The sequence below is a fragment of the Corapipo altera genome, unplaced genomic scaffold (assembly GCF_003945725.1).
Source record: "Corapipo altera isolate COAL_440 unplaced genomic scaffold, ASM394572v1 94, whole genome shotgun sequence".
In the NCBI taxonomy this organism is placed as follows: Eukaryota; Metazoa; Chordata; class Aves; order Passeriformes; family Pipridae; genus Corapipo; species Corapipo altera.
The window spans coordinates 516,810-534,923 of NW_020884950.1; the positions used below are offsets into that span (position 1 = coordinate 516,810).

The following is an 18,114-nucleotide window of genomic DNA, read 5'->3' on the forward strand; positions in this document are numbered from 1 at the left end:
CTGGCCATCAAAATATGTAACGGGCAACTGAGAACCCTTTAGCATTAAATAATTTGACCTACTTGACCAACAGCTAACTTGAGGTGTGTCCTGAGGAGTTCACCTTCCTCTTCACCTTGCGAGGTTCAAACATGAGAGCATCATGTCAGCTCAGGCAGATGTCTAAATGTTAAGGTTATGATTGAATATGGACTGGTTTGGTTGTGCCAAAATTTAACGTGTAAAAAGATAAGCAGTTAAAAGCTTATACCTAAGGGTTTTAAGATAAAAACTTATATTTTATTGCCTATCCACATTAGCTGTAGGCACAATCAGAAGAGTGAGGAAGGCAAAGTTTTAAGATGTATGGTGCTGATGAAACCTGGAGGTTACCTAAATACTTGTAATTAATCATATGTAGGAAATAAATTCATTGAATCTGTAACTTGTGCCTAGCAGCTGGATTTTCATACCTCCTTCATTTTTAGGGACAGCAGGAACTAGAGATGTTTTATGCAGCCACACACAATGCCATGCAAATAGAGAGCACAGAGTTAAAGAATGTACTCCTAAGCTGATGCATTTGTCTTTCAGAGTAACAGGACAGCAGAACTCCTAATATTTCTTTCTAGGAAATGTGTATTTTCTAACATATGAGTGGTCTTCCCTTACTAGAAGCAAAGAGCAATGCCACTTGTATTTTGTTGTGTCACTGAAGCAGGTCGTCATAGTGTTATGATGACCTGCTACCATAAAAAAATAACTAACTAGCCTACATAAAGGACATCTCACCACAGCTCAGGGCTATCAGGGTGTTTTTTCCATTTTTGGAATAAAACTGAAAGCAATTTTATTCTATCTTTGCACTCTTCCCATGTTGTATTTGATATTTGATGTTCCTGATACTAGTAAAAATAATCTTTTGACTTAGGCCTAGACTGTTCCACAGCCCACAGCAAACAAAACTGAATGCACGTTGGACATGTACAGACCTTGCCAAAGGCATAAATTGTATTAAATGAGCCATATTCAATTTCTAATACTCCCAGGCTCCTCTGGGTGGAGTCCGGTGTTGTTGAAAAGATAAAATTCTTGGGTATCATCTTGATGATATGAAATTATCTATTTGACTGAAATGTATTTAGTGTCTTGGTTTTATTGCACCTTTTTTTACTGCTTTTCAGACTGATCAGTTCAATTGAGTTTCCTAAACTTTTTCTACATCCGGCCACACGCTGTGTATTTTCACTCACCTACTTGTGCCTTACTTTCATTTACCTTATCTTGCATTTTAAAGGTTTCACAATTTTCAGTGAGCCTAGACAGCACTGTAAGGGAAAATCCCTTTTGTTTTGCTTAGTAAAATAAGTAAGAGACCAGTGTCTGTACTTCCTTCTTGAGGAAAAAAACTTGTTTATTCATTGTTTATAGGTCTTCCCTATTCTGACTTCCAAGTCTATCTCAATCTCATCTTCCTCTCCTCCTGCAGTTAATTACCAATCCTGGGTTGTTTCCAACCTTTCCTCTTTTTCAACCTTTCCTTTCCTCTTCGGGGAGTTGTGTTCATTAATAAAAAACTCAAACCACCTAAGTCTTCCACCTAGATGACATACATTTTTTTCCTTACTCCTCTCAGCATCTTTCTTTCCAGCCTTTCACACTGTCCCCTGCTTTCTTTAAACTCCTCTACCCCCATGCAATCTGTCTTTGAGCTTTTGAGTTGCTCAGACTGAGCCCCTACAGTCTTCATTCTGGCTGTTCACTGTGTCTCCTACAAGATCTCAGTCCATAGCCCCATGTTCCCATCAGAATTTCAGTCTCGATTTTATTCTCCTGAGTGTTGTCCTGTGTGTCAGAGATGCAGCTCAACCCTCTCTCTCTGAATCATCAGTGTGCATTCTTGAGAGCAGCAAAACAACTATTTAAATATTTTCAAATGTAGGGATGCAGCCTAATATGTAAAGCTATTGTCCTCTTGTTAACATAGAGTAGTGGTCTGATGGGATAATCTCCCAAGAGGAAAAATGCATACACAATAAAACATATTAACTGAGCTTCCAGAACATGTAAAAGAAGAATAGAGTCTTCAGTGCTTTTGTTGAGTGCGAAACAAAGATACCCTGAAGCTGGTGCTGACTCCAGCTGGTAAGTCCATCCACATGATGCTACATTTAGATCTGAGCTAAGCATGTGAGAGACCAGCTCTGGAACCTCTACACTTCTGTGCAGTTATTCCACAGCTGGATAAAAGGCAGTTGCATTAGATTCGTTAACCTGTTGATCAGTGAGCAAATCCAGCAATCTGGTGTGGGTATCTCATGCTTTTTGGGGCCATTTCCAACCAAATTCTCAGGACCTTTGGAGTTTGAACTCAAACAGCCAAGTCGTGTTTTTTGGAAGAATTGTGTGGTCAGTGCTTGAAAGAATGATATAAGAGAAGGCTTATTAAATTTTCATTCATCTGATTAGTTCCTGCTGGTCTTGTAGAGCAAATATATACTAGAAATAGGCACTTGGTAGTAATTGTGCTTGTACCAAAACAGTAACTAATATGTGTAACATACAAGTATCAAAAGAAAATCTTTTTCATAATCAAGTTTCATTTAAAAAAATTAAAAAAAAATCGAAACTAACATTTGTTAATGCCTCTGAAGGTATGTCAAGTGCTCACACACAGTTCTGCCTTTACTCATGTATTTCCGTTGTGTCTTGAATTGAATGCATTTGTCACAGATTAAATAACAAAAGCTTTGACTCAGGTGGTGATTAGGAGCATAACATTGTCCTAATATTAACTTCACCTTTATCCAAAAAAACTTGGAATACTAAGTATGGAAAGAAAACCTAATGTAACTTCTGCTTTGTCAGCTTAGAGAAGAGAAAATTGTGTAAGTACATTATGCACATCCTAAATCTTGAATATTCTGGATAAAATACTTTTAGAAAATGTAACATTAATGAAAACACAAACAGGGAAAATTTTTAAATAAAAATTTTTAAATAAAATGTGAAATTCTGCTAAATTTATTGTTTTAATTGCTTTGGATTTCCTTTTGTAAAACATGGTTTTAAATTCAGATATGTCTTCAGTTTTTAGATGAGTTATTAAGGCATTTCAATGATAATATTGCCTCAGGTGATTTCAAAGTTAACCTGAAAGCATTTAGGCAGTGACTAAAACATTTAAAATTTTTGTAGAGAATTTCAGCAGCAAGTATTAAGACTTTATAGTTAAATTGAATATATCTGTGATGCTCTATGATTTGAAGAAGTAACTTTGTGCTTTAAAAATTTGTTAAAATATCATCTTTCCACGATTTGATAGAGTTATTTTAATTATTGTCTCTCAGTAGTGTTATTTCCATAAATATAATTTGTAATAGCAAATATATTTAAGTAACATAGTACCTTAAATATGAGGTCAGTGGTTAGTTACTGGGTTTTGCTTCCAGTTGTAAAAAAAAAAGAGAAAAACATCATCTTAGTTGCTTCACTCTGAATCTGGAGTAACTGTCTGACAGCTCCTATGCAATATTTGTTTATCTGATTAGATCTTGTGCATGGTAAAGAAAGTTCATCATTTATTGCTGCTTTTCCTTCCCTATTTTGCATATCCCTGTTAAGCCCTTAATTCGGTATATTTAGAGATATTTTTCTCATTGTTAATGGATTTGTTCATGCTGATTTGAATTGTTGACAAGGTTAAAAAAATAAGCACTTTTTAACAAGTTATTTTGCACACACAATGTGGTATTGAAAAAAATCTCAGCAAGGTGAGATTTAGCACATTTTGCGCTTTCTAAATGAGTTAGCAGTGCTTGTATGTGATGAGGAGGTAGTATGTTTATAAAACAACTTTTTAGGGCTGATTGTGACAGTAAATGAAAAATTACTTCCCTGGTTCTGTGTGGGTTTTTTTCTCCAGAAGCAGTGAAAGCAAATCAGCAGCTAATTGCTGAGCACTGACAGGCTTCAGTCAAGGGGGGGCATCGTAGGTCTTTCACAAATAGACAATAACAAGTAAATCTGTTTGACCGTAAACTTAAGTGGCTGTGATACAGTAAATTACTTGCTCTATTTATCTTAATTTGGGGACTCTCCACCTCTAAGGTGCGTCAACAGCTTGTTTGTTGTGCGTATATGCTTTTAATTATATTACATTTAAAAAACAAGTGATCTGAGTTCTTTCACTACAGTTCAGATTTAGGATTTGTGTCAGTCACATTCTGTCTTTTTGATTAGCCCTAAGAAGTTTTTGAAGTAATAATATTTTTCTAGAGAAATAAGTGTGTGTGAGTCTTGAAAACATCAGCTCCAGTCAGTAAGTTCTCTGCTGAATTTGTGGAACAGCGAATGGTCTGACAAACGCCAGATGCCTGAAATATTCTATTTTAATTCTTGGCTTACGCCCACAAAAAATGTTACTAAGAGGGTCAAAATAACCTGTTTTTAAATGGTTGTTGGTAGCTAATGATTCTTGTTAAAAACCACCCTCTGATAACAATTTACACCTGAAATTCCTTTTTGACATAGAAAAGCTAAAGCCCAGGAAAAGAAACTCTTTGGGTATGGTTGGAAGTGGCTGTTTAGAAACACCGTGCCATAATTACCTCTGTGCAATCTCACGCTTACTTAGAAAGAGAGCCCAAAACTGCACACTGGAGCCTGTTGGAGAGAGCGATACACTGGTCTTGTGTCGCGACTTTGATTCCCACGGTGCAATGGTGGATTGCAGCTCGTGACAAACTGCCCCAGCTCTGCCTGGCCCTTTGATCCAGTCCCAGTGTTATCTTCATTAAAAGTGAAAGGGCTTGTGGGGATGCTTTTCCATGGCTGCATTTTGGGAAATGTTTTCAAGGCTGAGTGTCACAGACTGTGCGGGACTGTGCCGTAAGTGTTTCAGCACGGTATTTCCACTGGTACAATTCTTGGCCTCTTTTCCTGTGTGGATCTGGAATCCTGTATATCTGCATCCTTTGGAGACAAGTGCCTAGGGCAACAACTGTAGATAATAACTCGCGATTTGTGTCTTTTGCAAGTTACAGTCATTGTAAACTGACAGCTGTGAAGGACCTAAACTCACATCAAAGGATACAGATCATCTAGTTAGGTCAATTAATGTTAATTCTCATCTTCCATTAAATTCTTTTATCATCTTCTCTCTTTTTCTTTTCTTTTTTTTTTTTTTTCCTCCAGCCAAGCCCAATACCAAGTCCTGTTTTGGGGAGAAAGCCAAACGCTAGTCAGTCATTGCTCGTGTGGTGCAAGGAAGTTACAAAAAACTATAGGGGAGTGAAAATCACCAACTTTACTACATCGTGGAGGAATGGTTTATCCTTTTGTGCAATATTACATCACTTTAGACCAGACCTAATGTAAGTTGTATACTCTTTGCCTGCACAACCTAACTCTCATAGAAATACAGACCAGTTAAGTTTATGTAAAAATGAAATCGTGTTAATTTCAGATGTTGAATTCTTTTCAGCCTTTCCTTTCAAGCAGGGAACCATCCTTTCTAAGAAACCAGATTTATGAATGTTCAAACTTTGTGACCTCTGTGCTCTCCCTTGTTGCATAAACAATTATTTCTCCCCTCTCTGTGATTTGTTTTTCTTCTTCTTAATCTTATACAAAGAACTGACTTCAGGATGATTATGAGAATTGCGCCGGTGTTGAAATGAGATGAGAGGAATAAGCTCTTTGTACGCTGACAAGGACGGATTACCTCCTGGTAAATTTGGTTGTCAAGGCCGGCCTCTAGTCCCTGCCTTAACTTCTTTTTTAGATGGAAAGCTTCAGGCAATGAAACATGTAATCGGTGTTTATTTATTTATTTATTTATTCCTTTAATTTTCCACACTATTAGTTTTGTTGATTGAATTGCTGTGAAATTGCTAGTTACTATATGATATTATTGTATGTCAAATTTTTAGATTTAGTTTGTTTTAAAACTGCTGCTTTTATCAAATACTGTACATACCCACTGTGCCATTTTCCCCCTCAGTGACTACAAGTCCCTGAATCCTCAAGATATTAAAGAGAACAACAAAAAGGTAAGAACTGCCAGGAGGAAAAAAAAAAAAAAAAAAAAGACATAGCCTCAATTTTGACTTCACTGCAGGTTTTTATTAATTTTGGGAAAGTGCAATTGTTTTGTAAGGTCATAACTGCAGCTCACAGAAGGTATTCGGCCTCCCGTGGTTCAAATCGGATGCTTTATTGACTCGGGTTTGTCATGGTTTTAACATTCACAACAAGTTCAAGGCTGGCATTAGAGTTTAATATTTGTATAGCCTACATTAACTGTGAAAGCAGGGGAAAGGCCTGGCCAGCCTTCTGTGAGCACTCATGATTTTTCCTGTCAGCCACGTAATTAAAAAAAATTTTAAAAAAACGTACCTGTGATTGGACTGTTGTACACAAGGCTTCTCTTGCTGTTGCTTTACCAGGGCTCCGGGAATTGGGCATGGTTGATGTTGCTTGGTGATTTTTATGTTTTTAAAGATGAAATATTACACCTACTCTCATGCTGCACCAGCTGAATGAAGGGCAAAAAGCGTTGAGACAATACTTTGCAAATAAACTGAAATATTAGGAAAATACATTATAGCCTTGTGCTGGGCAACTGTTTTAAATCACTCTTTGTAGGTGCAAAGATCTAAAAAGTTTCTCTGGAAGAAGCAGGAATTCAGTTTGCCAGAAGACTTTTTATTTCTGGTCACTATTTTAGGCATGCTACAAGCTTTAGTTGGGCCCTAGGGACATGTTTAGAAATTAAAATTTTCATGTGACTCACTGATAATGAAATTGTTCCTTAAGATGATTTGAAAATTGTTTTTAAGTATCTGCCATCTTAATGCTGGGATTTTGTTTTTATACTGCTTTAAAAAGCACTAAATTTAACGAGGATTAAGGTATAAAAACATACTTTGAATAAATGAATCAGGTTCAATACTATATAGTAAACGTATCTACAGTCTAATATGATTTAGTTATGTGGAATTTCTGAAAATGCTTTATTAAAATTCATTTGCGTTTGTATTTTAATGTGTCTGCACATTTATGTGTTAGCCAGGGAGTTACTTGTCTTTATTTTAGTACTTATGTATTATAAATAATGAAGTATCTCTAAGCTGCTGCTATCTAATGAGTCTTTTGGCTGTTGAATTTTTTTTCATAACAATATGATGAGGACTTAAGATGACCTAAAGTGACATCACATTATTTTCTGTGACCATATGTTTTTGTACTTCAAGTTTCGTTGAGCGTCTGGGCTAATTAAGCCGGATTATAAAAAAGAAAGAATAGATTATTAATTAAAAACGTTAGCAGTATGATCAGTCATCTTTTCTTTATGAAACTGTGATGGCAAACAGTGAACTTTTCAGCCTCTCTTTCTAACAGGATATAGTTCCCAGAATTGAAGAAATAATGATTGTTGTTATTGTGCAGTTTTTTTCTTTCATCGCTTTGGCAGCCTTTGCCTGACAGCCACACTGAGTATCTCAGTTGCTTCCTGCAGATTTATTTCCTGGTCTCACACAGTTCTGCCAGATAACCCCGTGTGCCCTTGGTTGGAGTGAATGCAACACTGCCAACAATGGCTGCCTAGAAATTCTGTGCAGATATGTAACACATTTGACAATGATTCCTCCTAACCAATTAAAATAACATCTTTGGATGAATAGGATGATTTTCTTTGTCTGAAGCAGCTCTTTTTTTTTTTTTTTTAAATGTTTCTTTCCCTGCTGCTCCCTCTCCAGAAGGAAAACCATAGATTAAAGGTTAACCTGTAAAAGTATATCTTTTAGAAGTGCGTGACCTTGTTTGTATTATAATTAAAAAAAAGAAGATATCTTAAGAGACAACTATTTCAGTGCAAATACAGAGTATAATTACACATGGAAATGCACTGTTACAAAAGGCACATCATCAGAGATTCTTTATAACACACACCAACCACTTGCCAATTTGGTGCTGCCACTGATGCTGAATAAAAAAGGGTATTTACCTGTGACATCTGATCTTGGCCAATATGTCAGTGTGTTACAGAGTTGGGAAATGATTGGAATACTGCCTGTGGTGCTTGTGCTGATGGATCCCAATTGATGTCTGTCAATCAGCTTGTCAGTAAATTAAAAAAAAAAAAAGAAAAAAACTTCATTGGGAGATAGGTAAACGGGCTTAGTGTCCTGAATATACATACATAAAAAAATCCCAAACAGCTACTACATTACCGTCAATCCTAATTGGAAGATATTTTTGGTGCATGTTGCAAATTCAAATTTCTGTCAGGAAAAAAAGAGAAACCAGGATTATCTTTGAGAAAATCAGAAACATTACAGAGATACTTTCCCTGATGGTCCAAAGAGTTGTGCTTCTACTTAAATCTCGTATATCCATGTAGCCTCCCCAGTAACATAAACCAGCTAATTTGATTTAATATGTCCACTTGATTATTATTAAATAATAATGAAATTAAAAATAATGGAAAATGTATTAAAATTAAACATACTGTCAGTATAGTCCCTTATCAAAAATAGAATTTTTTCATATTGCTAATAACATGTCCTGCACTTTAAAAATTTAAGTTACTAAACAACACTTGGCTGGAGCGTTGAGGGGATGAAGGGATGAGAAGTAAGAGAGCACAACAGTATGATTCTAATAATGAATTTCTGGTTTTAATTATTGTTTGGAGAAGCTTGTTTCGAGAGATTATTGTGTGGGAATAGTAATGTATATTTTGGATGTTCGATTGGCACTTTCAATTTTTGTGATGCCTTTTTCCCCCCAGCTTTTGGCCATTTCTAAGAAATTCCTCAATACATTTGAACTTAAATTATTGTCGTAATAAAATATTCAATTATTACAGGGATATTATCGAGTCAAATGGAAAAAATTCCTTACCTTTAATCTGGAGTCATGCTTTTATAACAGGTGTTCATACTTCTAGGATTTGATTCTACAAAATCATAAGCACATATCTAATTGCATGTGGGTGAGGTGCTTGTTGGCCTCAGTGAGATCATGAAGGAGCAGAGTTAAACGTGCAGATAAATAAGCATTTTCAAAATCAAGGCTGAGTTATACCTCTGTTTAACAAAAAGAATTTGACTCGGAAAATTTACTCTGTTAATACCATGTTACAAAGTACTTAGAAACATGAGGCATTTATACCTATGCTGGAATATCAAGAAGCTCCCAGTTTTTCTAGTAGTGAAGGAGAACCCATCACACACAGTTGTATGGACACGTCCAGAACTCACAATTGCTGTTTCTAGAGCTAATGTCTGTAAAACACTGGCGTGCCAACCTACGTAGCTACTGTACTTTAAAAGGAGAGAAGCAAAAATGTGTATCATCCAGAATGAGAAATTAGAGGAGACAGGAAATAACTATCTGGCATCAGTGGGAAATAACTGTGTTTAATCGCAAACATCACTGGAAGAACTGAGCAGGCAGCAAAAAGTGATTGCATCTTTTGCTGCAATATTTGCAGCAAAATATCAATATGGATATTGAAAATATCCATATCCATATCCATCACTCCAAATTCAGTCCTGCTGTAGTGTTACTTCTTAGCAAGTACCTTTCCTGACAACCCTGAAACACTGTCCCCACCTTCGTTTTATTGACCCTGAGAGATACTCATAGGATTTAGTTTTATTAGCATATAAATAAGAAATTAAGAGTATAAAAAGAGTTCAGGTAAAATGACATCTATGGGCTCTGGCTGCCCTGGACTGCCATGCCTGTCCTTAGGTCCTTTCATTCTACCTGCAGTGTGGGGTGACAAGTTATTTATACCACTGAATCAGCATTGACCCACTTAAGCAAACAACATATACTGGTGTTACCTTTAGTCCACAGACAGCACAACTGGCTTGCTGTTCTTTCATGTCCAGCCTGCTTTCTGCTGTCGTATGAGCATTCATCATTCTTGGTACCTGCCATGGCTTAGGCTGCCAACCCAAATCCGTGCCCTGCTCTCCTTTATCTTGCCATTCTCTGAGCTCCTCATGTCTATTCAGTTCCACCTGTCTTGTCTCCCTCTCCTCCATAACCAGCTTTTATTCAAAATAGGGTAGGAACAACTGTGAACCTTGTAAGCCCCTTCAGAAGATGGTGAAAAGGAGCTGCAGGATTCCTGGGGGAGGAGAAGCCCACATGCTTTAACTGAGTGCATCTATGCTAACAGGAGGCCTTTTAAAGGCTTCCTTGAAACACAATATTGTCTTCCAAGGTTAATCCAGGATAGTAATAATTAATTGTAAAATGAGAAACGGCCTTAATTCTTCAAAACTAGAAAAACCTGATGCACCAAGCCCACTCACTTAAAGGGCCAGCTGTAAGAAGACAATGCGGCCTCACAAAGTGGGAGGCTTGCAACTGTTTAGTTTTTAGAAATGAAAGTGAAATGGGAATGATTTTCACTGTCTCTTTCTTACAAATTTATAATCAACAAACGTTTTTAAAATGCATTTGTTTGATGGATTAATGTGATTTTGCGTAGTGTCAAGTAACCTCTGGTGTTGTTCTTTTTGGCTGTCTGGACATAGTTTTTCATCAACAGAAATCACTGCAATTACATAACAAGTAGAAGGCAGAAGGTTGATCATCAGTGATAAAGCTCAAGATGGATTAGTGTTGTGTTTCTTATATCTTTGTTCCTTATCTTAAAAAGCCATCCTGAGTTGCTTTTTTTTTTCTGGTCCAACTCTTAGACTTTTTTTGTTTGCTTGTTTCCTGCTACTTGAGTGAGAACCATTTAAGATATTGGCAGGTTTTCTTAGTGCACAAAGAAGGGCTTTTAAGTTGCAGTTTTACAAATAGCTGTTTTCTCATCGAAGTGTAATAATTTTGATTAACCAAAGATTTTAGTATTGTATGGTATCAAAATGTGTTAGACGTATTTTTTAAAATGCCATTTGAATGTCTTTACTGGTTATATTCTCTCAGTTTGCTTTGCTGTGAAGATTTATAGAAGATATATAGAAGCCATCAGGAAAAATCGATGAGTTGGATGGTGCAACAGAAAATAGTAACGATTATAATGAAGCCAGAAGAATAATAAGTAATAGAATTGAAGCCATGTTCTTTCTACCTGTAATACTAAATGTGTTTTAGGCTTGCTTATTTTGGCTGAAACTTCCACTTGCATTCTTGAAATGTTATGATATGTAAGAAACTGCCACATTGTAACATTTTTTTTGTCTGTTTTTAAAGGCATACGACGGGTTTGCCAGTTTAGGAATATCACGATTGCTGGAACCTTCTGACATGGTTTTGTTGGCGATACCCGACAAACTGACTGTTATGACCTATCTCTATCAGATAAGGGCCCATTTCTGTGGCCAGGAATTGAACGTGGTTCAAATAGAGGAGAACAGTAGTAAAAGCACATACAAAGTGGGTAACTATGAAACGGACACAAACAGTTCTGTCGACCAGGAAAAGTTCTACGCAGAGCTGAACGACCTGAACCGGGAGCCTGAACTGCAGCCGCCGGACGGTGGCTTGGCAGACTTTGCTTCTCAGGATGACTCCGTGTTTGTAAATGACAGTGGTGTTGGAGAATCTGAGAGCGAGCATCAGACTCCTGATGACCATTTAAGCCCGAGCACAGCTTCCCCTTCTTCTCGCAGGACTCGAAGTGACACAGATCCACAGAAATCCCAGCAGAGCTCTGGAAGGACTTCTGCATCTGAAGAAATTGGGAAGTGTAGCAGTACAGACACAACACAAGTGCAGCCTACATTGGGAAGGAAGAAGTTGCTGATAACTGACACTTTAGAATTCAGTGACTTAGCACATGTCAGTGATCAAAAAGAGGATATGTCTCCCACAGTTGCTTGTGAAGATAACAACAAGAAGAGACACCAGAGCTTAGACAGTACTACTGGTTTCTCAGAACAAGAAAAGCTGGGATGTATAGGATCCACAGAGAGCACAAGAGCAGATCCTGGTTCACCTGTCACAAAACCAAGTTTATCTCCTACTTCTAAGCCTGGATACTCCTATAATATGGATACAGATCTTACAAAGAAACCACATGCTTCTCCAAGGCAAACAGAATCTGATTCTGACAGTGATGCCAGAACAGCTTTAAGTCATGCAGATCAAACTGCAAAAACAGCCCAGGTAAGAAATTTATGCCTGTGAGTTAGGATGGAGATACCATTCAAGTCGTTTCTCTACGTTCGTAATTTACACCATATCTTCAGTATGAATGGTGAGGTGAGCAGTGTGTTTTTATTGTTGGGCAGTAAGTGTTTTGCCTAAAAAGTAGGTGGTGCTGAAAAACAATCATCACATGAAAAAATAATTTATACAAATTGTCCCACTATTAATCTTTCCAGTCTCTCTCCAATTAAAGGGAGTTGTGTTCTTGACTATCTGGAAAATGGCTCCAGAACTTTTGCTGCTGATTGTGGCAACACATTTCTTCTAAGTGTTGCATACTGAAGCAAAAACTGGAAAAAGACATTAGTTCAATAAAAAATGTCAAATTTTGAGTACCTTAAAATTTACCAAAGATATTTCAAAATCTTGTTTGAGAAACCACACAGCCTTGTGACCATAGCCACAATGGTGAGGTAGAAACTCCAGAGTATTAAATTGTGCTGTCCACTAAGTGACCTAAAGCATGTTACTTCACCACAGTATCATTTTCCTTTCTATGAAAATAAAAATATATGCCCACCTACCTTGCAGATTTATTGTGAGGGTGAAAGTTGAATATTACATACATATACTGAGTGTTATCAATAAATCATATAATCACAAAAATATGTAAAACATGTTATCAACTCTTATCTACAAAAATACCAAAGCTGGCCTATAATTTTACCTCTGTGAAGAGCTTTTTTGAGTTTTGGCTTGGTTTGGCTTTGTACCAGTCTTTTGGTAGTGTGATTGCTTCAAATATTTTTATGGTTTTTTTCTGAGTAAGCGCCCTAAAGATCCATTGTATGGCAAGAGAAACAGTCCATGGGTACTAATGGCCAAATATTAGTTCCATAGCTAGCAAATTTCTTTAATCAGTGAAGTCTCATGAAGTTTCTCTTCATCATCATCATTATCATCATCTTTGTTTACTGGATGAGAAAGGAACAGCTTGGCCCATATAGAATAAAAAAGCAGGAGGAGACAAAATTTCTTCTCTGTGAAGATTTTCATGGGCAAGGGTGTAACAGGCCAAGAAAAAGCAAGAGTTGACTTCAAAGGCAGCTCTTTGTTGTTAATCATTGGTGCATTTGCACATGGTAATAAAATATTAGATGTGAGGCTCACTCTTAACCTTGAACTCAGTTGTAGTTTGGAGTCAACCCACGTGGTTGTTGCAGGAGCACAACAAGCAACACCTGTCCCAGCTTTGGCTCCTGTAAAGGCCCAGAGATGCATTTTCCCAGTCTTCACAGTTGACCTTGGCTAAGAAGTCAGACCTTGGGAGTGTATATGTCTGGGAGCTGCTCGTGTTCTCATGTTGCCAATGCAGAACCGCCTTTTGTTGTTTCTACTCTGCAGATACAGTCAGTCTTGTGTATGAAGATGGGACATCCTTCTGGATATTCATAAATTAAGTAGAAGCAGATATATTTGCAGGTTTTTTTGCCTTGTACCCAGCCTCTGTGTTCAATTTAAGTTGTGAATGAGTGATACCCATATAAGTAGCCAACAAAGCATTGTATTTGCATACATATTAAACAAGTAAACACATAGCATGTTTGACATAGTTTCTATGAAGCCAACTGGGGTTTTTTCACAGTTGCAGTTTAAAGGCATTAAATGCTGATAGAAATTAAGTTTTAAGAGGAAGGGAGAGAACTCTTAATTACATTATAAAGGCCTAAGACTTTTTTTACGTTTTGATAATCTTTTCATTTCTACAGAATGCTCTGTCACCTCATGAAGATGTAATTCATGTGACTCCTGACCTTTATAATATACATAGGAAGGCCACTGGCTATTAACTACTGTATAAACGTTCAGTACCCTGAGGCTGCCTTGCTGTTAATTATATTTCTTTATTTTTAAGCAACGTATGTTGTCAAGACAGGAAGAACTTAAAGAACGAGCAAGAGTTCTGCTTGAGCAAGCAAGAAGAGATGCAGCTTTAAAGGCAGGGAATAAGCAACTAAGCAATACGCTCATCCCAGCCCGCAATAAGCAGCTGAACGATGTAAGAAATACTGGCCAGTCTTGTGGTTTACAGAGTTAAAATTCATTGTATGTGCTTTTTTTTGGGGGGAGGGGGAGGGAGGCACATCCTTGCAGAATATCTCTTCTCCATGTTGAATTCCTCCGATGTGTTGTGTGTCTTTCACTTTTAAAGCCTGTTTCTCCCCATGTTATGGCCAAAAGAAAGGCACCTCCGACTTCCCTGAAAGCAGAAGTCTGGGAGCACCTTCTTTGATTGGCACTGCAGTTCCTAATGGGATGAAAACCCAAAGTTACTTGTTAAATGACAGTGAAGTAATTTGTGCTATTTATGATTAATTCTCTTTTTTTTGGTTGATGTAAATGGTTTCCCTGAGCCTCTGATTGTCAGCCCCTTGCTGCTTTATGAGTGTTGTTGCAGTGAATGAAGCTGCTTGTGTCAGTCTTGTAAAAGAGTTGATGGAACAATTCCTTTTTATCGCCAAAGTTGATTATGCTGGTGAGATGGGAAAGTGGAGCTGGGGAATGAACTCCAGTGTTGAAGCAGCTATGGTTGCATCTCCAGTGGCCTCCGTGGTGACCTGGAAGGATCCATACTCTCTGGAGATTAAAACTAATTAATTTTTATGCAAACCTTTGCAATGCTGGTTTTGTGATTCTAACTATTGTGCATTAGAGACTGTACTGGCAACTGAGAATACAAATGTAACTGAAAAATAATGAGGGAGACTTGAATCTTTACAGATTCCCATCTTTCAGGGCTGAGTCTTTAGGGGTGAATTCTGCTCTTTACACAAGTGGGATCAGGCAGTCAAAAAATGAAGACAATGATTTAAATGTCTCATTTCATTTTCTTAACTCTCTTGGATCCATGCTGGACTATTTTTTTAACTTAAAAATTCTTTTCCCCAGTCTGATACTCCATTTTACTTTGAAATATATTTGTCTGTACAGACAAGTGTTGTTTGTATAATGATGTTTAAACAATTTTTTGCTTATTTGGTATTTTAAGTTTTTCCTAGAGAAGTATATTTTTTTATAAGTTTCACTTTGGATTTTTTTTTTTTAAATTAGCTTTTCATAAAGAAAATTACGCTAGAAGAGAGTTACTGTAGGCACTTGCTCAGGCAGAAACAACTGTAATTTAAGTTGCCTAACAATTTTTATTACAAGCTCTTATTTTCATAGGTTTTACAACTTTGGTAGTATTTCATTGTTTGAGCTGAAATTTTCACCATCACCTCCTCTGCCTCAGAGTAATATTTTTTAATTTTTTTTTTTTACTTAAAATGTGTTCAGCTGTTTCTCTCTATTAGGTTGGATAAAGCATTGTTTTATCCATGTTAAAAATTCATAAAATTTGGGAAGAAGGTTCCATCCCCTTGAAACATCTGTTCAAAACTATCAAAGTTGTGTTAATAGCACAACCTTGTCAGAGAGTCTTGAAGTTCAGAAAAGTTCATGCCAGTAAAAGTTGTCTGTATGAACACAACCCAGAAAGATCATCTTTTACTGGTGCTCTCCTGAGGATGGAGGCCCATTCTGATGCAAATTGTAGCATTGGAAAGCAAACTTTCTCTTTCAGAGTCAAACTCCTGTTAATGAAATCCAAACAGGAGTAAAAGAAGCTACCCCACTGACACACAGAGAAGACATGCCCTGGATAGATTGGAGGAGGTAGATGGCAATGTGAAGTTAGACAGAAATGAAGACTCTGTCTAGGCCATGAAAACCAGTTGAAGGGTAGGAGATAGTGACAGGGTTTTCAGCATGACAGTCAGGACTGTGTAGGTTCAGGCAGCCAGGTTACCCATGGGTCCTTATTTCGTTTGTTACAGAAGCTGAAAAGTTAAATAGAAGCCTGCAGGAAAAGGAAGGGGCAGTCTTTTAGGGCAGCTTGGCAGAGCCAAGGTTTCTTGCTTCCCCTATCAGAAGCTCAAGGAGAACTGTGCTGGCACAAATCATAGACTCATAGAATCAGCTGTTTTGGAAAGGACCTCTGAGATCATCGAATCCAACCCTTGATCCAACACCACCATGGTTACTAGACCACGGCACTAAGTGCCACATCCAGTCTCATCTTAAAAACCTCCGGGGATGGAGAATCCACCACTTCCCTGGGCAGCCCATTCCAATGGCTGATTACCCTCTCTGTAAAGAATTTCTTCCTAATATCCAACCTAAACCTTCCCTGGCAGAGCTTAAGACCATGCCCTCTTGTCTTACTGATAGTTGCCTGGGAGAAGAGACCAACCCCCACCTGGCTACAACCTCCTGTCAGGGAGTTGTAGAGAGTGATGAGGTCTCCCCTGAGCCTCCTCTTCTCCAGGCTGAACAACCCCAGCTCCCTCAGCCTCTCCTCATAGGACTTGTGCTCAAGTCCCTTCACCATCCTCGTTGCTCTTCTCTGGACCTGCTCCCCCTGGGCACTCTAAGCAAACTGTAATGGGCACTCTTGAGTTGATTGTCACGTAAGAATGACAAAAGCTCCTCAGCTCAGAAGTGTGTTGTGGAGATGTGATTTGGAAACTCTTAGATATGAGTATAGACTGCCAAAGAAATGCTCTGGAATAAATCGATAATTCTGTGTTCAGAGAAAAGTTTCAGTAGTGTATTTTAAAAAATTTATAGGGCAGACAGTGAATGATGAGGGTGAAGTGAGTTACTGAACAGCTGTTAATTCGCTGAACATTGTCAGTCATGGCTACCGAAAAAGACGGGTATCCTGTAGGGAAAAAAATGTATGAGTTATGCAGTTAAAGACTGTATGCAGTGAGAACCAATGCCAGGTTGTACAGCTACTGTAATTTCATCATCTTCTAACTTCTGAGTGCTTGACTTACCAAGCTCAACGTTCTCCTAATGCATTTTAGTGGGAGACATGAATGGAGGCTGGTACAGTGTTCATATTTCATATATAAAGCTCTATATAGCATGAATATGTTATACATATGTTATATACATACCCATACATGTGTATGTTCTGAATGAGGATACATGTGTGCATCTACATATGTAGGTATAAGATAAAATACATTGATTTCTGTTTTACTTTAACATATTTGATCTTCATAGAGATGAAGCCTTTCCATTTGATGTAGTTGTGGCAGTTTTCTACAGGTCATTCCTCATTTGATTGTTAACATTTAGTACAGACTTATTTCTATTCATGGTTTTTTGGTCATTAAGGTTAATAATAAGAACTTTGATTCAAAGCAGTGTTGTATGTGTCAGTGTGCTGTACTGTATAGTAGTGTGTTATCCAAATGAGAGTTATGATAATGAGAATCACCATTTAGTAGTGGAAATTGGACTAGGCTCATTTTCGGGATGGATTGAGATACAAAAGGAAATGGTTTAAAACAGGAAGATCTAATTTTAAATAAGAAAACTTTGAAGAGATAGCCCGGGGGCAATACTTTTGAAAGTAACTCTTGAAGTTTGCAATTGCACCTTTTTTGATACCTTCACAAAAAGAACTTTAAGCATCCCAGTCTTTCAGTGTGTTCTGAACATCAGTCACCCCAGCTAAGCAAAGCCTGCAGTCTCATTAGTTACTTTTTGAAAAATCTTCGTCTCACAGGCCTTGCTGTTGCTGCTTTATATTTGTCATGCGAGAGCCGTGAATCGCTGTTTTCTCGGTAACCAAGTGAGAACAGCATAAAATACAACGTGTGGGGTTGTACAGTGTGCACGGTGAGCACAGGCTGTATTGCTGCTCAAGGCCAACAACAGGGAGGAAATTTCCAAGTGTGTTCCATGACCATAAATATAAGTTCCTTGGTATGTGCTCACTTGATTTGTTTTGGTAAAACTCCATTTTGAAAAAAGTGTTCCTGTTTCCCCTTTAAACTTAGAGCAAACACCTTAGACCTTCTTCTGCCTAAGCCTTACCCCTTCTCTAGTAGAACCAATATTCTCTCTTTTCTCTTCTCTTCTCTTCTCTTCTCTTCTCTTCTCTTCTCTTCTCTT

The 18,114-nt window shown here is 37.6% G+C and overlaps 1 protein-coding gene across 18 annotated transcripts in view; it reads left to right on the forward strand.

The window, feature by feature from the left end:
* Positions 1-18,114, forward strand: part of EHBP1 (EH domain binding protein 1) — a 211,138-nt gene that overhangs the window by 124,751 nt on the left and 68,273 nt on the right. For 17 of the 18 annotated variants that reach the window (XM_027663003.1, XM_027663002.1, XM_027663020.1 and 14 more), the window contains 4 exons: positions 5,176-5,354; positions 5,984-6,032; positions 11,209-12,123; positions 14,021-14,164. In XM_027663003.1, coding sequence (XP_027518804.1) covers positions 5,176-5,354; positions 5,984-6,032; positions 11,209-12,123; positions 14,021-14,164 — 1,287 coding nt within the window. The remainder of the gene's footprint in view (positions 1-5,175; positions 5,355-5,983; positions 6,033-11,208; positions 12,124-14,020; positions 14,165-18,114) is intronic. The other variant, XM_027663016.1, reaches the window with a different exon arrangement.